The sequence below is a fragment of the Sitophilus oryzae genome, unplaced genomic scaffold (genome assembly GCF_002938485.1).
Source record: "Sitophilus oryzae breed Bouriz unplaced genomic scaffold, Soryzae_2.0 scaffold_1440_pilon_pilon, whole genome shotgun sequence".
In the NCBI taxonomy this organism is placed as follows: Eukaryota; Metazoa; Arthropoda; class Insecta; order Coleoptera; family Curculionidae; genus Sitophilus; species Sitophilus oryzae.
In genome coordinates this window covers 2427666-2450265 of record NW_022146105.1, presented here as the reverse complement: position 1 = coordinate 2450265, position 22600 = coordinate 2427666, and the positions used below count along the sequence as shown (strand labels likewise).

At 29.7% G+C, this 22600-nt stretch overlaps 1 protein-coding gene across 2 annotated transcripts in view; it reads right to left on the bottom strand.

The window, feature by feature from the left end:
- Positions 1-22600, bottom strand: part of LOC115876765 (dual specificity protein phosphatase 10-like) — a 29162-nt gene extending 6562 nt beyond the window's left edge. The window contains exons 1-4 of one of the 2 annotated variants that reach the window (XM_030892682.1): positions 22285-22600; positions 19152-19767; positions 4909-5081; positions 4666-4840 (exon numbers count right to left, since the gene is read on the bottom strand). In XM_030892682.1, coding sequence (XP_030748542.1) covers positions 4666-4840; positions 4909-5081; positions 19152-19722 — 919 coding nt within the window. In that variant the 5' untranslated portion in view covers positions 19723-19767; positions 22285-22600. Of the gene's footprint in view, positions 1-4665; positions 4841-4908; positions 5082-19151; positions 19768-21458; positions 21620-22284 lie in introns of those variants that run through there. The other variant, XM_030892683.1, reaches the window with a different exon arrangement.

Sequence of the window (22600 nt, the reverse complement as noted above, 5' to 3'; positions counted from 1 at the left end):
GAAATCATTAAAAAGAAGGAATTTCCGTGGTTATACCACGTTTAAAACCAAAAAGTTTCTTTCTAAGACTATATCTAAATCTAAAACCACTAGCAAACATTCTTGAGCTGTTATCAATCTGTGGTAGGATTTGTGGCTGTGTGATAATATTATTTATTAAAAACCAATCTGAAACCATCAATTTTTATATTCTACCCATAGATGTACAGTGTGCAGAAAAAATTTTCTTTACTATGTTTAAAAACCAAATTTGACATTTCTAAAACCAAGTTATCAAATTTTGTTTAGTATTTTTTCTAGTTTTACATTTCTTATCTACATTCGAATTGTATTACTCTACGGTACCACCAATTTTTCTAATATTTTGATCAGTCCCATTATATATTATGGATTAATCCATTTTTATACCATATTCACATCGGGCTCTAAACCAACCCAAATAAATAGTTTTAGTCAAAATATTTGCAAAAATAGGTGTAGATTAAGTAATATCAAATAATTTTGCATCACTGTGTAAAACCTAAATATACAAGGACTGATCAAAATATTCGAAATATAGAAAAAATCTAGGAATTTTTGTAGAATGACAAAATGGACTGGTAGATAAAAAATGTGAAACTAAAAAACTTTTTCTAACATCTTTAAATTCAAATAATCAGAGCACTGTTCGACATTTCTAATAAGAGGGTGAGTCTCAAATATTTTCAGGGCTGGTAGATCTCAGTAAAAGAAACATATTTTCTCTTTAACGTTTTTCAGATAAGTCCAAAATAACCGAGATATTTTACTTACGAAAATTAAAAAAAAAATGATTTTTCGCTTAAATTTTGAGAACCGCTGGATCTTTTCTAGGTTGTCTTTCTTGTAAATTTAATCTACAATCTATGTTGCCATATTATGACGATATTATGTTTTTTTAACAAGCAGACTCTGTATAAAATCAAAATAAATGGACCGTTCAATGTAACTAAACCCTGACAATTTACCGCAGAGGGGATGAAAACGGGCCACTTTGTAAACAAGAAAAATCTTACCCTATGGGTTTTGATAACAGCCCCATGTTAGGGACTTATTCATTTCAACGGATTAGATATTCATTACTTCATTCTATTAAGTGTAACATATAGGAACATTGATTTAGAACGTTTACAGTATGTCGTACGGTATAATCAAAAAGTCATATTTAATCAAAATAATATACAGGTAAATTATAAAAAAGTAACATAGTATTATAATATAAATGTGATAGCATAATAAAACACTAATTCAGCACAATACACCAAAACACTTTTAACCGAGTTTTTAATTAGGTTGCATAGGTTGTAACCTTCAAGTTATTAGGGGTTTGATAAGTTTAATAAATTCATTAGTGTACGGAGTAGATTTATTGAATAAAGAAATTTGAGAGGTGGCTACAGGACTATTGTGCAGCAATTCTGTAAGTATTTTTTTATTAATTTTTGAATATGGTATGGTGTTTGTTATTTATTCGTTTATTTTATTATCGATATATATTAAATTTTTAAGTTAAGTATGTACTGATTTGTCATAAATATCTATTAGAAAATTTGTATTGATGGCCAATGATAATTGTTTCCAAACGGTTGTCGTTAGCACAAAATAATGCTAACATTAGTGTTTTATTTTGTTGTAGTAAAACCAAAGATTAACCCCCAACTATAATCTAGAAATATGGTGTAAAAAAATATGAAAAAATAGAACGTTTAGAAACCGTTATTTGATTAGAGGAGCTACGCCGTCTGACCAGTGAAAAGTCATTGAGGTTAATCTGCGGAAGGAAGGAAATCAACACCCCATTACCAGCCCCTAAATAAAAATAATCGGCGGTCCCAAACAAGCGTGACACCCCGTACGTAAAGTGAAACAGTATGTCGGCGTGAGTCATCGCGTATAATGTCTATTGAAGTGCAAAGGCCCTGTACACAATGACGACGATGAGTAACTGCGCGCCGGCTCTGACTCAAGTCGCAAGGCCGATTCACACCGGCAACGTCTGTGTCCATTCATAAGAATACAACGACCGATATTTAGACATATGGGACGTTTCAAGGGTCTTCCTCTTGCACATTTTCTTTTCGTCTCACTTCTTTGTTTTGATTTTTAAAGATCACAATTTAAAATAGTTTTTTTTAATCCTCAACCGCTAAACTGAATAATTCTCCTTTAATCGCTACAGAGTGGTCTAGTAGGCACTTCTATTTAATAGCACATAATTTAATAGAAAATAAAATCTTTTTGTATCTCTCTATACTTTTATAAGTTTACATGAGTTAGTTAAAAATATATACACGTAATAGAAACATTTATTAATCGGCAATCTAACGTTATTTAAAAATTACGTGGTTAACATAAAACAATAATATTTTCACATATTTTTGTATACTGGCTGCAGTTTAAACATATCTTTCTTGAGCACTGTAGGGGGACAAATGGTTTTTTTACATACTGTGTGTTTCTTTTTATTTTAACAGTCCACCTAGAATAAAGACTTCTTATTTATAGTCACCCCTCTTCAGATGTTGTTTCGCATACCATAGTGTCTTATAATATTCGCCCTAAGTTTTCTTGGTATATTTTTGTTAAGCAACCTTTTTTGATTATTGGATTTGTAATAGCTTTGGTTAGATGTTTAAGAAAATCTTGGCCATCAATTGGCCAAAAATTGGCCATCAATACAATTTTTTTAATACGCATTTATGGTAATTCACTCAATTTTAATATATGTCTTTAATAAAACCAACAAATAAATAACAAATTTGCTACTCAGGAGTTCAGTAGACACCTCTTGAATTTTTATATTCAATAAACCAACAATCCATACACTAATGAGTTTATCGCTTTATTAATTTATCGAACGCCTATTGGCTTAAAGGCATCCTCATTACTACAATTGCAGGCGTTTACGAAATATAGAGGAATTTTTAGCTCTAGGTGTTTGACAGACCACTGTACAGTCGTTAAGAGTTAACCTCTTTGCATATAACTACATATTATGGCTATATTATATTAATAATTAAGGAATAACAATACAAAATTTGTCAAGCCTTTTAAATCAGAAATCGATGCAGAATTTACGCGTTACACTATATGTAAATAAGAGATGCCCAGCTGTTAAATACACAACACATATTTAGATCATCATTATTTCTGATGCAGGAAAACCCAAATCTTTGTCTAATTAAATGAGAAAACAACTCGCAAAGCAATGTCTCTCGGTAGAAGACCTAACCGATTGTAATAGAGCTTTCTCTTCGATAATGAAATTCATTCTTTTGTTGTGTCATTGCTGAAGAAGTAACAGAAGAAATGGATAAATTGTTATTTTTAGAATTAATGTTTAAAATGATTTATCAATTGAAGCCCAAGAAATATTTATTGTGACGAACATTATATAAACAAGCAAAAGTAAACTTGAAAAAAGTAAAATTTTATGCTTGCGAATTAATGTAAAATTAAAGAGATTTGAAATAAAAACGTTAGATGTTAGGGAATTACGTGGGCTTTGGCTCTAATAAAATAAAACATTTCATTAACATGAATGAATGAGAATTTTTAATGAATGATATAGGATTTTACAGTACGCCGAGATATAACAACAAACCAGAGAGTTTATCATATTGTGGTTTTAATTTCCTCCAATAGAAACGAACGATATAAACAGGAAGCTATGTAGATTTGCTTCCTGGTTATAAATTATACGAAATGTTACTTCCATAATGAACGAACGTTTAGTAAACCATCGGATTTTTTACGATGTCCGTAATTTATATTTAAAATTTCCAGAAAAATCACGTATCAAATATTTTTTAAACTAATTGTTTTTTTGCTATAAATATCTATTACCAAATTCCAAAAAAAGCATATCAAAAAGGAATAAATAAGAATAGCGTCCCGATAAAAACAATTTATCTTCAGTTAATCTTCACAAACCTAATTTATATTTATTGTGGGTATTTAAAATATTAGTAATCACAAACTTTCGTGTATCGTTATTATGCGTTTTCCTTCATAAATTTGATTAAATAAATAAAAATTAACCGATGCAATGGCGCTAAAAACTTGAATATTAAGCTCCGACTCAGAAAAACAAACGATTTAAAACTGTATTAAATGAAACAGTTACGAAAACGAAAGTACGTCAATCAGTTTGACGATTTCGTTCATTAACGAAAGTTAAAGTTCAACTGTAAAGAATAAAACAATGATTTCATTAAAATAATGAAGAAAATATATAGCTTAGCAGCGATAACTCACTATAAACATCCATAATTATTGTACTCGATGTTATAAATGACTGAATATCTTATTCCAATAAAAATGTTGTTGGGTCTTCAGTTCTTTTTATAAATAATGTCATTTAAAGAAATTTAAAAAATACTGGGACTTTATATATGTAATGTATATTTTTTTCATTGTCAAGATACACATAAAGCCTTGTTGCGACGTCACGTGGATTATATTTGAAATATATCGCGAGGATTTGAATAAAATAGTTTTACATTTCTTTCTGAATATAGGCTGCTAATAAAAGTATGTGCCCTGTGTGTGTATTAGAAATATACATACTTTTACCCTACTTTTAGCTGTACCTACATTGTACACTGAAGAGAAAAATGGGTGAAAATGGTACTCATTTCAACTCACCGATAAATTCGAATGCTTCTTCAAAATACTGCTTAAGGTTCTGATGGCCCGAGTCCGTAGCTGGTATCTGCTTGTATGTAATGCCGCATTCTTCATGGTACCCGGGCAATTGTGACGTCACGTTCAACACGCAGGTGGTTCCAAGTCCTTGCAGACAAGAAAGGTCAGCAGCGTCCTGCAGAAAAAGACCGGACAGAGAGTTAAATTTTTCGAACTTATTTGAAAATTGTTTTAGTCATTTACCTTGCTGTTTCCAAGGTAGAGAAAAGGTAAAACTTTTGATGCGGGGTATGAATCGACGTCTGGTGCCAACGAAGGGCATGACGCTGAGGGTGACAGACCCCTAGATGATAGTCCAGCTGTCAAAGTGTCTTCGCACAACTCTTTGTGTTTTCTGTGAAATTCCCTGTGACCTCCTAGAACAAAGAAAAAAAAACGTTACAAACAAAACATGTCGAAAAATCTGACTTTTAAAAACGCGTCTCCTTGTTTTGCATAACTGTCGCCAATAGGCATAAAAAGTATACGCCTAATGAATTATTTATCAGAAAAAAGTATCGTTCTGTTTAGTGTAATTTGTACTTATCTTAAAACTATTTAAGCTTTAGTCATACAGGTTTTAGATTCCTAATACACTTGAAAAATATATTATGTAGTAAATAGATGTCATTATTGGTATTTTGTATAAATTACTGCGCTTTAGATATGAATAACTGATTGGAATGAACTAACATATTTTCGAAATTTCATTTTCCTTAAAACAAAGGTAGAGCTGAAAATTTTCGACAATAATCATGTCAATTATCATATCTTAATTAGCAATTATATGGGCTGAGTTGAGTCACTGTTTAAAGACAATCATTCTAGGTGAGGTACGATGTCTACGGGGTGAGTCAACACGAAATTAGTCGATTGTAAAGTAAATTGTGTCTTAATATTTCTTTAACAAGAGGAATTACTGTGTAATACGATTAAACGGTTTTGTCACGAACAATACAAGAGAAATTACAAGGAGTGACGAAACCATATATTCTCATAATTTCAATTTTTAATATCAAATACCTCCTTTTTTCTTGATCATATTAATTACTAGTGACAATAGGTAATATTTAAAATAATATATTATGTTTTTCTCCCTTCAAAACTAAACATATTATAAAAAAGGCTGCAGAAAATTTTCTACAACCATTGAGTTTTATATCAGTTTTAAATTTGCAAAGAGGACACAAGAAAACTAATAAAATAAAATTGTCTCTTGACATAAACTTGAACGAGACCGATGCTCTCGGTTCATGATTCACTTTATTGCCACCCTGCATTATTAAAATTTTACCCATAAAAATAAGAGGTGGTTTTGAATGGACCCATCCAAACCGTGGTGTGTACATCAGTGAATCATACCGAAAATAGGGGTAGATCTGAATGGGTATAAACGTGAGTCACTCAATGAGGGTTCATGATAATTTTTGACAGTTAAACAAAACTGTCGTATTACGTCATCTGATAGCGTCATCGGGCCCCGTGAAATGTTTTTATTGTGATACGGCCAACTGCCAAAAAATCTGCTCCTCTACTTGTTGAGTATAATTAAAACAGTACTGGGGCTCATTAAGTGGTACAAACGTGAGTAAATTTTTTGTGTCGGCCGTTGAATCATTTCGTGTCATTAGCATACATATGTATATTGTTGTAATTCGTTATTTTTTGTGCGAAATTTAGAGTCAAAGAGACAACTGTCATTACAAATACGAAATTCGTACTGGATATACGGATTTGAATACAATTCCTTCAAATTTAAATTTTTAAAACCTACGGTAGGTATTTAAATTTTAAATATCCTCCAATTTGCTTGGAAACGAATAGTCGGTTTTAATATAAAAAAATTCCATAAAAAATAAATATAGAATATTAATTTTATAAATAAATGGAATTCCAAGAATGTACTCCAATAATTTCTTATAGGTAACAATTTATTTATATATTAAAACATTTTATATCAGAAATTCAAAAGTATTTTTGGTAAACCAGTAAGCATCTAAAATATTAAACAATTCGTCAATAAAAATGAACGCATTTTTTTAAATGGATAATTACATGATGTATTTACCAAAACAAATTAAGCCAATTGAAGATGTAAAAGGAGACGAGCACATGTGTCATTAAAACAAAAACAATGAATGAGTCAATGTTTTCATTATGCGAAAAAATGAGCTACTTTATTACATTAAAAAACGTCATTCAAAGTTTACAAAATATATAGACCATGGCATACGTATTAAAATTTATAGTATCTAAATAAGGCACATTAATGTAACATTAACTAATAGGAAAATTTATGATTAAAATCAAATATATGTAGTTTAGATATTAAATAATATTTTGGTAATTTGATAACGCCACACAGTAAATATTGCAAGATGTCGATGTTGTTGACAAACAAACCAATGATTCATCAGACCTAATTGATTTTTAATAAAGCCTTTCATCATCAGATCCAAGGGTAAATACAGCCCTATATGATGATTCATCTCTGTAACCAATTACTTTAAGCAGTCGCTAATAGACGCAAGTTGATTTAAGGAAAATGGTTTTTTTTTGTTACTTTCTGTAGGTATTTTCTATTTTGCTCAGAAATATTCCTATTATATGATTAAGTCATCAGGAGTTACCTATTTTTATGACGTCACCGCAGTTTTATGTAAATTAAATGTTATTCATTATGCTAAAATATATCATGCATACATAAAAAATAGCTTGAAGATTCCTTCAGGCGTACGTCATGGCATTTTTGACATAACAAGTTTTAGTTAAAAAATACTACGCTCAGAAATCAAAAATACATAAAATTTAAAGAGCTGGAAGATGATTTTTAACGTAAATGTCGTCTATTAAAATGGCAATTTTTTTTACAAGATTTGAAGTTCAGTTAATAAAAAAAGATGTGTCGCGCGAAAAAAAATAATAAAAAGAACTATTTATAACAAAAAAAAACAATTCAATTTCAACATGCTGACACTGTAAATAATGCAAAATGCTTATGCTGTTGGATAGGAAGAACTAAGTTTAATGAACTAAAAAAAACAGCTAATGTTAGCTGGTTCTTGTTTCTGTACGTGATGTATGCACAAACAAAAAACTCATTAAACTGCATAAACACTTTTAAGAAAATAAACAAAAATGTAAACTCACTGGGTGGTATGGGTAGAAACCTGAGCACTGGATAAGAGTTGGGCCTTTTTATCCTCATGTTGACGGGTAATCCGATTCTATTTCACTTATAAGTTCGCTAAATGCACTCGGTTCACTCAAAAAACTGACAAAAACAGTGAAAATCCGCGTACTACCGAGCTCCCTCAACTTGTACTACCCAACGGCATAAATAATAATACAAAAACGCACGCTGGAATTAACAGGGTCACTAAGCGGGGTGGTGGGGGAAAGTGATTCATTCACTGTCCGCTGTATTCTGTGTTTATGTTCGGAGTCATATTATTCCACAGCTGAAGGACACCGCGATTCTCACTATACCTTACAACATTGCCGCTTCTATCTAATCTCATTAATTCCTCGCCAACCTTCCGCTACTAGAACTTTAATTCATTCATATCTAGAGATAATAGAAAAAGTGTCTCCCAATCTTCCTGTATATCTCAGTATAATATATTCATTACCATAGACGAATTTGTAGTACCTACATCTCCTTTTACAAATACGTTAAATTGTTCAAATACCGACAACATCGCTAATTTAAATGTTTATCTATAATAATCTATGTGATATCTGACTAATTTGTAACATTTGAAAAATTATCATGAATCATATCATCCAGAAAATTACAGATAAACATTATTGGATTGATTTATCACATTTTCAGTACATTATTTGTGGAATTTACTCCCGAGTTCTTTGAATTTTTTTTTTATTTTTAGGTAAATAGACTTATTATACTTATGCGTGTCATCGAGGAGAATCAATGAATCATTTTTGGAGACCATAAGAAGACCTTTGGTAGAAAATGGTGAGATAATATTACATTTTATAACCCAATAAATTCTCAGAAATGCTGATTAAGTATTCTTGTAATGAATAATGGTCAACTTTATAAATACGTACTACTGCAGAAAGAAGGTTGGATTCCCTTCTGAGTCATTTCGTACCTGCATTAAATAAAGTGCCATAACTTTATTCGAGTAAACAATTACAGAGACAGGGTGTTGCCTGGAATCTGAATAATAATAACAATACTGGTCTTGCCTTTTATACGAAATGAAAACAGTTTGATAAGTCAAAACCAGAAACCAAAATATGACCAATTTGTTGAAAATGCTCATAAATTGGCCATACAAAGAACGATATCGTTTTTTTATTGCCATAAGAAAATAGAGTGGATGAAAAAGGTAACTGGTAACAAATTTCAATCTCTCAAATGACAATAAGCAGATCACGCTGATAGAATAACGGACGAAGATGAATCACTAAGAAGACCTCCATTTTACTGAAAAACGCCGGATTTGTAAATGAAAGAAGATAGAACAAATTATCAAGAGAGACTTATAGTCTTTTTTCTTCTTTTTTAATCGAAGATGAAGCTACGAAATTAGAAAACCAACAGGAAAAAAATTACCATTTAGAATATGCAAATGTTGACGATGAAATATATGAATGTAAAACAAAGTTATCGAGTACTGTCACGCCTCAGTAGCAAAAAGTGTTCTAAAAAGCCAAAAACGAACCAATGCAATAGTTTTTTTAAAAGCTTTGATAAAAGTTCTTTCACCTTCTGATAAAGCCGATATACGGGCTATAGGTATATAGGATTTCCTTTAAATGGACTAGATAGATATTCAACATGCCTGATAGCGCATCCATGACTCACCGTTTATGCGCCAAAACGGAATAAATAAATACCCTTATAAAATAAATAATGGAGGATAGTGTTGTTTATACGAAAAGCAAAACCTAAATCCGCATATAGCGAAGATGAATAATATTATTTTCACAGAATTTATTACACGTCTGGGTTTAAACAAAACGCACACTAACTATAATCATTTATTTGTAAGCATTTAATTTGTTATGAATAAATTAAGTAACGATACATTTTTCGCGATTGTAGGATGAACTGCTGACAAATATGTTTACTGTATATAATGGCTTGTTTGTTATACGTATGTGTAGCACAACATTCATCAAATTTGGAAATACGTTTATGGCAACATTGATAGTGCAATAAAAAATACTACGATAGATAGACAAAACAGGAATAACTAAATAATTAATAAAACAAAATGACGGTATATTCAGTCAGTTTAATTCATGGCCAATTTTGCACAAGATTTTATTTTTTTTATTTAAGAAATACTTACCTCAAATAAAAATTAAAAAAAATAAATACTGACAAAAAAATGTCCTAAAAAATTATATTTAATTTCAAAGACAATTCTTTTTAAATCACTGTATAGCATACATCATTTTCAAGACTTTTTATTGAAATCTATTCAAACAAAAATCTATGAACCTATTTATTGAACTTGTACAAGTATATGAAAGTTTTTTTTTAGTATAAACCGCGATATTATTGGCTCAAGGAAAATCATTATTTGGTGGCATATAAGAGACTTGAATGACTCATCGTTAGTGAATACCTAACCTATTTAATTATTGATTTTAAATATTTAACGTTACGTAACGTCTTTGAAATGTTTTTCTTCTTATCGGACCACTAACTCTCAGTTTTCCACTATCAGTTGGACTAAAACAATGGAAATGATAAAATTACTCTCACGAAAAATAGTTCAGAAAATGATTTGCTGTTAAAATTATATGGTTATGACTAAATTTGAACTAGTAAAGATAAAATTTACGTCATATAATATTTAAAAAAAGTCATCAGCGTTAGAGATAATCAAGTAGATTTTTAATTTGATATATTTTAAGTCCATACTTGTAATTCGTAGTGTATGAACAAAAATTGTCATACTTAATTCGAATTATTTTACTATTAAAACACATATTTGTAGTATAGTAGATTTTTTTTGCTTGCTGTGTTAAACAGTCCGTTTGACGTACTCTTTTGAAAATGTATGTATTCTCTGATAACAACAGGGTCGAGTAATGATATCAGCTAAAATATACTTCTATTAGCGCTATTTATATAAATGACGTACCATTATTTTAGTTTAGTTACAGAAATTTAGTAATTAATACAAAAAACGCTAATTTGCCTCATCGTTTTCTAGATAAAGTTATTTCTATTTCAGAAAATCGAACTGATAGTTACGAAGCGAAATCACAAAACATTGAAAAATTAGGGCAAATATTTTTCCTTGAAAAAAGAATAAGGAAAACTATCAAAAACTCGCACAAATCCTGCTGAATCATACGAAAACGTATTAACACAGCGATATAAAAAAGAATTTATAAAAAGTTAAATGTGTGCCAAAAAAATTTTAAAAAATCCAAAAAATGGGCGTTTTTCGACTTTTTTTAAATACATATAGTCGTAAAAATTGGCGATTTTCGTCATGTCACCGATCTTGTTAAAACTGCTGTTATTTGCTAATTAAACGGTGTAGAATAAAAAAATATAGGACATTGTGGTCTTACGAGCACTGTATTAGATTTCGAGGGAGTTTTAACCATCATCAAAAATATCTCCAAAACAAAAATTTAAAAAATTAATTTTCTCACAAAGCCAAGGTACCTAAGGCTTTAAAGCTTTAAATATATTCTGAATCTACATAAAATTTCCTACAAATGCTGTAATTTTCATAATTTTATCACTGTGTTTACTATTTTTCTAAGACCTTTGAAAATGTCTAAAAAAGCCAAAAATGGGCATTTTTCGACTTTTTCCCATACTTATACAGGGTTGTTCACCACATACGTCACGGAGTATTGTAGCTAAACGAATAGATTTTTACAAATTGTAAGTTTTGGGTTCGTTGAAGGACTATTAGAGCTACAATTTAAAAATATTTTTACATGATACAGAGTGTCCCAAATAAATAAAAAATATCAAAGTTGTATTTTTTTAAATGGAACACCCTGTATATTATTACATTTTTAGTTTCTATGATTAAAATAAAGGTAAATTTGATTAAGGTTTATCACTCTTAAACCTTACCGTTTTTTAAATATTTTCAATTTTTGAAATTGCAGTAAAAATTTTAAGGCTTCATTTCTCCAAGGGTATCAAAGTTTTTAATACTAGATATTTACTGAATTTTAATTATTGATCAGTTATTGTGTTGCAATAATAAAAATAATACTACCTCATACAGAGTGTCTAAAAATTTTAAATAATTTCCAGCTTTAAATGGCAATAACTTGTTTAATTTAAATAGAACACCCTGTATGTTTTAGGAGAATCAGATGCACAATTTAATTGTTCATCAAACTGTATTATACCATTTTTACCTATCCCTTCAAGTTTTCGTAGAAAATGCATTTTCTTATAATTTAGACCTCATTTATCAAAATACCCATGGAATATTGACATTTTAGATTGTTTTTAAAGCAATAAATATACAGGTGCTAAAAACGATAATATTATACCAGTATTGGTATACAAAAATAAAACTATTTATATCTTTATAAAAGAGAAAAAAATGAAATAACATTTTTAAGGTGTTACTTTTTACCACGCTGTCTAATACACATACAAAATTAAGGTTTTTAGTATTTGGAGCAATTATTATTAATCAACGCAAACAGTCAATTAATGTAATTTGAATACTGGAATGATATTATTTTGTTCTCTTTTGTTAATATTTAAACATTTTTTTTATTTTTTAATAACATAAACGAACTATATCGACAATATTAGTATCTGTACCATTTAAAAATTTGTTACATGTTTAAAAATAATCAAAAATGTCAATATTCCATGGGTATATTGATTTTTGAGGTCTAAATTATAAGAAAATGCGTTTTCTACGAAAACCTGAAGACATACAATACAATTTGATAGACAATTAAATTGTGCATCTGATTCTTGTAAAATATACAGGGTGTTCCATTTAAATTAAACAAGTTATTGCCGTTTATAGCTAATTATTATTCACACTCTGTATAAGGTAGTATAATTTTTATTAATGAAACACAAAATTTAGTAAATAGACAATATCAGTACAATATTTGGTTTTAAAAACTTAAATACGCCTGGAGAAATAAACCATTAAAATTATTATTGTATTTTGACAAAAACCTAAATATTTCAAGAAGGGTAAGATTAAAATGCGGTAAACCTTAATCAAATTTACCTTTATTTTAATCGTAGAAACTAAAAATGTAATAATATACAGGGTGTTCCATTTAAAAAAATACAACTTTGATATTTTTTATTTATTTGGGCCACTCTGTATCTTGTAAAAATATTTTTAAATTGTAGCTCTAATAGTCCTTCAATGAACCCAAAACGTACAATTTGCAAAAATCTAAGAGTTTAGCTACAATACTCCGCGTCGTATGTGGTGAACAACCCTGTAGTCAAGAAAATTTCGTCATGCTAAAAATGCTTTTATTTACTAATTAAAAGGCGTAGGATAAGAAAATATAGTCCATTGTATTTTTTCGGTTAGGGGATCTTTTCACCATCATCAAAAATAGCTCAAAAACAGGGATCCAAATCATTTCCAAATTTATGTTATGACCAAACCGAGGTACCTGACATTGAAAAATTAGGGCAAATCTTTTTCCATGAAAAAAGAATAAGGAAATCTATTAAAAGCTCGCACAAATCCTGCTGAATCATATGAAAACGTATTTTTGTCCCTTCCTAAACACAGCGATATAAAAAAGCATTTATGAAAAGGTAAATTTGTGCCAAAAAAATTTAAAAAAATCACGAAAACTGTCTGTGACCGCATCTATATTAAGTCGCATATAATTCGTGTTAGTCACATCAAAACAAAAAATATAAAGGCAACCTCTTTGGATGGTGTCCAACAATTGCTTGTGCACAAACGTTGTTATTTGACCATTTTTAGACAAGACGGCAGATGCTGCACAGCGTCCATCTGTCACAAGACGAAATAAAGATTTTTATTTTGATTCCGAGAACCCGCTTCCTGGTATGACGAACGCACATGCATATTACAAAGTAATCCAATATGACATAAATCATTTTTATAGACAATAAGAGAGATATGCATACACGATGGCAAGCAGTTAAAGTCTATTAAAACGCAGTATTAATAATAATAAAGCATCGACTTATTGAAGTAATGGGTTTTTTGAATTTTGTTATTTACGAAAGAAAAACTGGAATCTTTTGGAAGTTTTCCTACTAAATTAACAAAAAAACAAACACAATTTAACGCCATAAAATGGTGGAAAATTCTTAATAACGTTGACTCATCACAAGAATTATAAAATAATTTTAGCACCTTCAAATTATGCAAAACTATTAAACAGTTAGTTCAACAAGAATTTTTGTCTAAATAATTTTATTTTCCCTAAACATAAAAAAATGCTACTGCTAAAGTGTATTAGCTCTTTTAAATAACGAAATTAACAATACGCATAATATCAAGTGGCTTCACAAAACATGCCTTCCAAGCAAATGAATCACAAAATAGGGGTTATTTGCATTTGTCAAGGATACATTTGCCAATGTACTTGTTTCGTTGACGTATGCATAAGATTTTTGTGCGGAAAAATACCTTATATTGTCAATAATAAACCTGTTAAAATACGCACGCCAATTTTTTCCTATTTACAAACAATATTGCTTAACTAAAAAGAGCTCAAAAACATGTGTCTAGATAATTTGTTTCCTCACCAAACCTAGATATCTAAGCCACAAGACTATGAAGATGTACAAAAAAGACAAAAAATGGGCATATTTAGTCATGAAAATGGGCGATTTTCGTCATGTCATCGATTTTGTTAAAATTGCTGTTATTTACTAACTAAAAGTTGTAGATTAAGAAAATATGGGTCGTTGTAGTCTTACGAGAACAGTATAGTATATTACAAGTATAGCTGAAAACAAGGGTCCAAAAAATAATTTTTCTCACAAGGCCAAGGTACCTCAGCCTTTAAAGCTGTATATATTCTGAATCTACCTAAAATTTTCCTATAAATTCAGTAATTTTCATAATTTTATGACTACGTTTATTGTATTTCTAAGGCCTTTGAAAATGTGTAAAAAATAGCCAAAAATTAGGCTTTTTTCCATACATAATACAGTCGTAAAAATTGGCGATTTTCGTTAAAACTGCTGTTCTGTCACTAATAAAAAGGTGTAATTTGGTATGAGAAAAAAAGGTTTTACTATGAGAAACTCTATGATATTGTGGTCTTACGAGCACAGTATTATTAAGAATTACAGTATTAATTTATTTTTATTACAGTATTAATTAGAAAATTCATTTTTTCACAAAGTCAAGGTACCTAAGCCTTTAAAGCTGTATATATTCTGAATCTACCTAAAATTTCCTACAAATTCAGTAATTTTCATAATTTTATGACTACGTTTATTATATTTCTAAGGCCTTTGAAACTGTGTAAAAAATAGCCAAAAATTAGGCTTTTTTCTATATATAATACAGTCGTAAAAATTGGCGATTTTCGTTAAAACTGCTGTTCTGTCACTAATAAAAAGGTCTGGTTTGGTATGAGAAAAAAAGGTTTTACTATGAGAAACTCTATGATATTGTGGTCTTACGAGCACAGTATTATTAAGAATTACAGTATTAATTTATTTTTATTACAGTATTAATTAGAAAATTCATTTTTTCACAAAGTCAAGGTACCTAAGCCTTTAATGCTGTACATATTCTGAATCAACATAAAATTTCCTACAAATGCTATAATTTTCATAATTTTATGATAATGTTTATTTTCTTTCTTAAGCCTTTGAAAATGTCTAAGAAAGTCCTAAAAATTAGCATTTTTCGACGTTTTTCCATACATTATGTATAGTCATGAAAATTGGCGATTTTCGTCATGTCACCGATTTTGTTAAAACCGCTTTTATTTACTAATTAAAAGGTGTAGAATAAGAAAATATAGACCGTTGTGGTCTTACGAGCACAGTATTAGATGTAGCGGAAGTTTTAACAATCATCAAAAATAGTTCAAAAACAATGGTTTAGGAAATGAATTTTCTCACAAATCCAAGATACCTCAGTCTTTAGAGCTGTATATATTCTGAATCTACATAAAATTTCCTACAAATGCTGTAATTTTCATAATTTTATGACAATGTTTACTATTTTTCTAAGACCTTTGAAAATGTCTAAAAAATTGGCATTTTTTCGACTTTCCATAGATTGGCAATTTTCTTCATGCCACCGATTTTGCTAAAAATTCTGTTATTTACTAATTAAAAGGCGCAGAATAAGAAAATAGAGACCATTGTATCCTATACCATCCTTATAAGCCAAAGAAGAAGTGATGAGTCGTTATTCCAGTGATTAAAACCATTAAAGTACCAAGCAACTTAGTCATGAGTAAAATGACTTATTTCTCAAGGATTATCCTTGAATGATTAACAACTTTTTTAAAAGAAAAATCACAATTTAAGATATACAACTGTTCCCCTACAATGCATTAAAATAAATACAAAAATGTAAAATCATTACTGTTTAAGATAAGGTAAGGACACTTAAGACTTGAAATAATTTAAAATATTATCTTTGTAAATAAATATACTGTATACAGATCCTTAGCCATAAATAACATTAATTTCGAGTAACATAAATTTGTAAGTGACAAACCACTCGAATCAATCATTAGTATTTTTATACATAGACAAAACGTATACTTTTTAAGTACTGCTTTTAATAAGTTTGCAATATTTTAAAAATTTACACTATACTTTGAAAGCAAACTTAATTCACTATGTTTACTCATGTGATCTGTTATTTGATTTCCTCCACTCATTGAGATAATATTGTATGTCTTTCTTTTTAACTCAGACAAATATACCTGGATAAATAAATAAATCACATATGTATGTATACGTTTTGTTAATAGAATAATTCACTTCAGAACACTTCTATAAAATTATATAATAAATCAGATTTAATAATAATTGTATTAATTTCTTTAAATACAAAACCATATTCCGCCACTGTTACTATTATATTTGGTTAATTATTACTAAGCTGTATATAACATCAGATAACTAATTGTGAGGCTACACTCCATCCTGTTTATTAGTGTATATGTGCAATCAGGTTATAGATAAAAATTTTATAATAACAATGAGATTAAGATATTTAATTTTGAAAAAGCCAAAATTCCGAAGCCAAACCCTCTTATTTTTTTCCAGAGATATAAAAATAAATTACAAAAAGTTGATTAGAAGTAACGATCAATAAAAAAGCATAACCCGTTGTTATCAATCAGTCAAACATTATTGTAAAACGATTTCTTTTTGTTAAAAAAAACAAAGCCCCATAAAATAAAATGAAATATATAAACAGAGAAAAAATACAGCGGTTATTATATTTCAAACTGATGTATTGTCCATTAGCATTTTTTTGCATGCAGAGTTAATTATTTTATTCGTTTGAAACATGTAGCTTTCATTTTTTTGCGACATTATTTCAGATTTTGTCAACCTTCGATAGCATGGCGTATTGAAATCATTTTAATTATATGTAGCTTAATTGGAATAATAATTGTTAATGTATCGGGTATGACTCACGTTCAGTAATGCATAACTACGAGATCTACATACATAAATATGCCATCTCTGTATGGAAAAAATGAGCATTTTTTATATAATTGACTGTCACTATTATAAAGAGAAATAATATATTATAACAGAATATACAGCGTGGTCTACTTGTTTTACTGTTTCAACACCCTGTGAAAGAATACAGGGTGTTGAAATTTTCAAAATATCTCCAGTTGTACTGTCAATTTTTTTTTAAATTCCAAGACGCTGGTTTTTTGACCCTATGATGTTATGAAATAAAAAATTGAACTACATACACTGTGTATAATATACTATACTAATTTAAAATCTTATTAAAAAAATCTGACATTATTGGTGTTCATCAAAAAGTCTCGATATCACATTTGTAAACAATGTTAAAAAATGATGCGATCCTTATATAAATATTAACATTTAAAACAAGGTTTATTTGCCTTTTTGGTATTATGTTCTGAGAAAATTCGCTTAATCATCAGGCTAAAGCCCGTTCACTGTCTGTACGAGATTTGTCATACAACCCGGCATGGTAAAAACGGCTCTTGAAACCCTTCAAAAATAATCTCATTATAACAGAAAATACTAATAAAACTGCCAACTTGAAATAGTAAAAGAGTTAAAGATTCAAAAGTTAATTTACTAAGGATACGTAATGCATAATACAAGTCTTCATTAATGGATAATATAATAAAAACTATTCTAATCAAATGTACTCATATGGCGGAAATGATTCTTGTGCATATGGGTCATTCAGATTAAAAACCGAAAGGTTATCAATTTTATACCAGGAAAATAGAGTAGTTCTTCTGGAATAATGTTATATTAATAGTCCATAACTATACAGGGTGAATCTTAAATAAGTGCAAATATTTTTAGGGTTAGTATATTTCGATCCCAGAAACACGATTATCTAGTCTTTTTCGCAAAAATTTTGAAAATTTGAGAATTTTTTTGGTTTTAAGTTAAAAAACATAATTTCTTGATAATATGGCAACATAGGTAGTAGATTAATTTTACAAGAAAGAAACCCAGAAAAGATCCAGTGGTTCTCAAAATTTAGGCAAAAAATCTTTTTTTTTAAATTTTCGAAATAAAATAACTCCGTTATTATATATTATTTATTTGAAAAACGGTAAAGGGGAAATATGTTTCTTTTATCGGGATCTACCGGCCCTGAAAATATTTGCACTTATTTAAGACTCACCCTGTATATAAGAGAGTAAAAGAATTAAAAAAAGCATTAATTGTTGTTAACATGTCATCAATAAAAATTTACAAAGTCTTGAAAAAGAAATATATAAATAATATTAAGTAGTTTGTAGTAGAGAGGACACAACATTTATAGTAGGATAAATAAAATAAACTCATTTTACAACTTGTTTTGATCCAAAAAAAAACAATAGAGGGTTTCTGAAGGGAGTTTTTCAATCTGATTTACTTTTAAACCCTCACCTGAAAATTTGTAAGTTACCAAATTATTTTCTCAAAATAAAAAGATCACAACTTAATTTTTTTTTTCAAAAGTTTGAAATGACATACAAAAATGTTTTTTTTAGATTCAGCGCCCACTCTTTAATTTTCGGCTTCGTAGTACAATTTCGTTTATTTTTCTGATTTAACTTTGAGTGTATACACACTTATAAAAATATTTGCCCATTCCAAATATTCCAAGTATTTTTGAGAACTAAAAATATTTTGTTGTAGTATAGCAATGCCAAACCTGTTGCATGATAAAATATTCTCAGTAAATCTTTGTTTAGTATTGTAAAATCATACGGAAAAACTGAAAGCTCCAAACAGAATTAAACAGACTCACCTAAAAGTAAAGATAGCTCTTTGTGGTCCTCGATTAGTGCCAGTAACACCAAAAATAAGGGATGTCCCACATTAATCTTTTCTTTGTCGTTGGTCCCTTCGTCGTAGATGATGACCTCTTTGAAGGCCCTCTTCTTCAACACTTCTTTGCCTTCGCGCGTCGTTGCCAAGTCGGCAAGGGTTGCCTTCCCCAGCTGCAGCCTCCGCCTGTTGAATCGGTCCGAGCAGTTCAGGTTAATAGCTCCACCTACGTGGTTCATGTTATAGCTCATAAACGGCCTACAGTCGATCAGGACGAAGTTCCTGGCTATCCTAGGATCCTGCAGTTTGGTCTTTAGCCCATCGCAGTCTATCGTTTTCAAGTGATTGAGCACCCAGGTGCGTTGCAGCGTTGCCGATTCGGCACAGGGGCTAGTCGGTAGGCTGATGCTGCTTTGAGGCTCCAGTTTGAATCTTTTTGGCGGACTTATTGGAGTATGCGTTGGAGTGGTAGTGCCAGGTTCGCTGAAGCTCCTGTTAAGAGGTAACTTTAAGCCGTTCCGTGGACGACTACTCTCGAAGCACACCGACATTTCGGTGACGTGAGGTACTAGCGTCACGGGCTAAATTGGGAAGAGCTGCAAAAAAACGATGTTGTTAGTGCCAGCGACCACGCGCTTACATACTAGTGATGTTGCAAAAGTAACTCTTCGCTACTCCACTACTCCCAACTAACAACAAACAAACAAAAATGTAACAAACCCCAAAAAAGATATTATTCGCAACAGATCAAGTAATTTCCGTGTTAGTGAAGAGAAACTAAGACCAACAATTTTTTTATGATGAAAATCTATCTTAATAAATACCTATGAAACCTATAATGAGTAGCGTTTTACCTTTGAATGAAAAGATTAAGGAAAGAGTATAATGCTATGCATGTATTCATGCATGGTAGTGGAGTCCTAGGGTGGGGATCCTTGACAGTTATGTTTGACGATTCATTTGACACATTTGTTTTGATTTGAAACTTTGTGGATTTGTCAGTCTTTACTGAGCTTATTTTATGTTTGGTTTGGTTTGGTTGTTATTTATTATTTATTCTACAACTGGTAGTTGTTTAGAGGTAGTTAATCTGGAAGGGATTTTTTTTTGTGGCAGAACTTAAATTAATAGCGACATTATTACAATTTATCGAAAAATACTGTAGCGTGCGGTAGATCTCGGTCAAAAATCGAGGGAAATAATGGAATAACGTTTCACTATAAGTAAGTGACTATATAATATACATCCGTGTAGTAAACCTATCATTTATAAAATTCACACAAATTAACTTAATTATATATATTTTCTTGTATTTTTGCTTTTATTTACTACTTGTCAAAAAATTTAGATATGTCAATTTGACTTACCTGCTTCAGTAGCGTATCTCGGATGTTTATGTTATTAAATAATTATTATAGCTTATCTATTTTTATTAGAATTATATATTTTTATAACAATAACAAGCAACAATTATTTGACAACGTAAAATAAAACAAGAAATTATTGAGTCTACCCTACATCATATTTTTACCCGTTTTGAATAAAATTAGAACGGCACTGATAAACCGGACTTAAGTCGGCCATTTTTGATCCCCATTGCGCTAGACCTTTTTTTGATATATGCTCATTCCTTAATCTTTTTATTCAAAGCGTTTTACCCAAAGATGTTAGCAAATAAAATATCTTCAGTTAGTGAGATTCTAATAAACCTGTAATCTTTATTAAAAAATACTCTAATTAAAACTGAGATTTGGATACGTGGGCTATAGACACATTTAATTATTGCCGAATTTATAATACTGGACCCCCTTCCCATTTTATATTTCTGAATGAAGTAGTAATGCAATTGCAATGTATTATAATTTTATTCCTAGACATTTAAGAAGTATTACGGGGTTTGAAATATAGCCAAATTTGAAGGGGGGTAAACAAACATGATGCAATCTTTATGGTTAATTTTAGTATATTTTTGACAAATGTTTAGATACTAATAGTAGATAATAGCACATTCAAACTTTTCACAGTTTTTACAATTTAGAAATCGATTAAAGAGTTACTAGCTTATAAAATATAACAGAATGTAATACTTGTAATAATTAAATTGTGTCTTTAAATCTAAATAAGTCTTTAAATAATTTTAGTAATTATAAGATAATTAATTTCTATAAATAATAAAGAGATAAAAATATTATAAGTATCTGAAAAAAAAAGTTATTTAAAGTTATTTTTTTTGAAAATTAACTTATAATTTTTCCCTTTGTATAATAAATCAAACCACTACACTAACTCATGCTCTGGTTCTCTGGTGGAACTAATTTATCACAATCACCCTGTATAGACTTTCTTAAACGTTTATCAGTTAATTCCACATTTTAACGAATGCTTTGATATCACGACCAAGAGTAAAATTGTAGAAACTGTTACTTTCGATGTGCTAGCATGACTGGAGGAGAAATAAGACTTGCTCTGAGCGATGACAACTTAACAAAAACAATTAAGTGACTAATATCTATATAAATAACAGTAAGAAAAAAGTGCGTATATTTCTTTGAACGGGGACCAAAAATAATACGTTTACGCTCTTACTAAACACGACAAAAATGTGAATCAAAAAAGGAGGTTTAAAGAAAACTTGATGTTATTCATCTAAAATTAGTGGATGATTCGGACTTTTAAATATTACTAAATAACAGACAAAATAAGACACAAACAGAATTAGTAAAAATATGCTAAAAGATATTAAAAAAAACATATACAACAATCAATAACATATTATAATAAATTAGGAGCCTAATAGATATGTAGGTATTTAACTTTTTGTCATTCAAAAGTGTTTTAAAATAAAGCTAATGTACGTGTAAACTTTAATTAGATTTGTTTGTTTAAACCAGACATAATTACATCCACGTATTTTAATAAGATACAATTGAAATTTGTTTATTCGATTCTAAAAAAATGTGTTACCAAGGTACAGGTGACTGGAAAGCGCATTCCTTTAAATACCTCCAATAAAATATAATAATTTAAATTGTTTAATATGAAATCTATCTATAGTAATTTCTACTATGTACTATTAAAACTTAAAAGAAAATATCAATGGATAATAACCTTACCTTACCAAGAAATCTTGGTTTAAAGAACTAGGCCCTTTTGACTGGCGGAATTCATTGGTAAACAGAAAAAAAAACACTGAGCAATATCCAAGCACTACACTAAATTTAAATATAAACAAGGCATTGTATTTTACGTAGAGATGCCCAAGTGTCACTGGAAAATCGTGTTTCTCTTATCACGTCAAATTAGAAAACAAGTCCGCAAGTTTTGGTTACATATTCGCGAAAGAAATCCTCATATGTATGGTATGCGGAGTGAGAACCGAAATGAGTCATCCAAACACAAACCATTCATTTCAGGCCTACAATGTGTTCT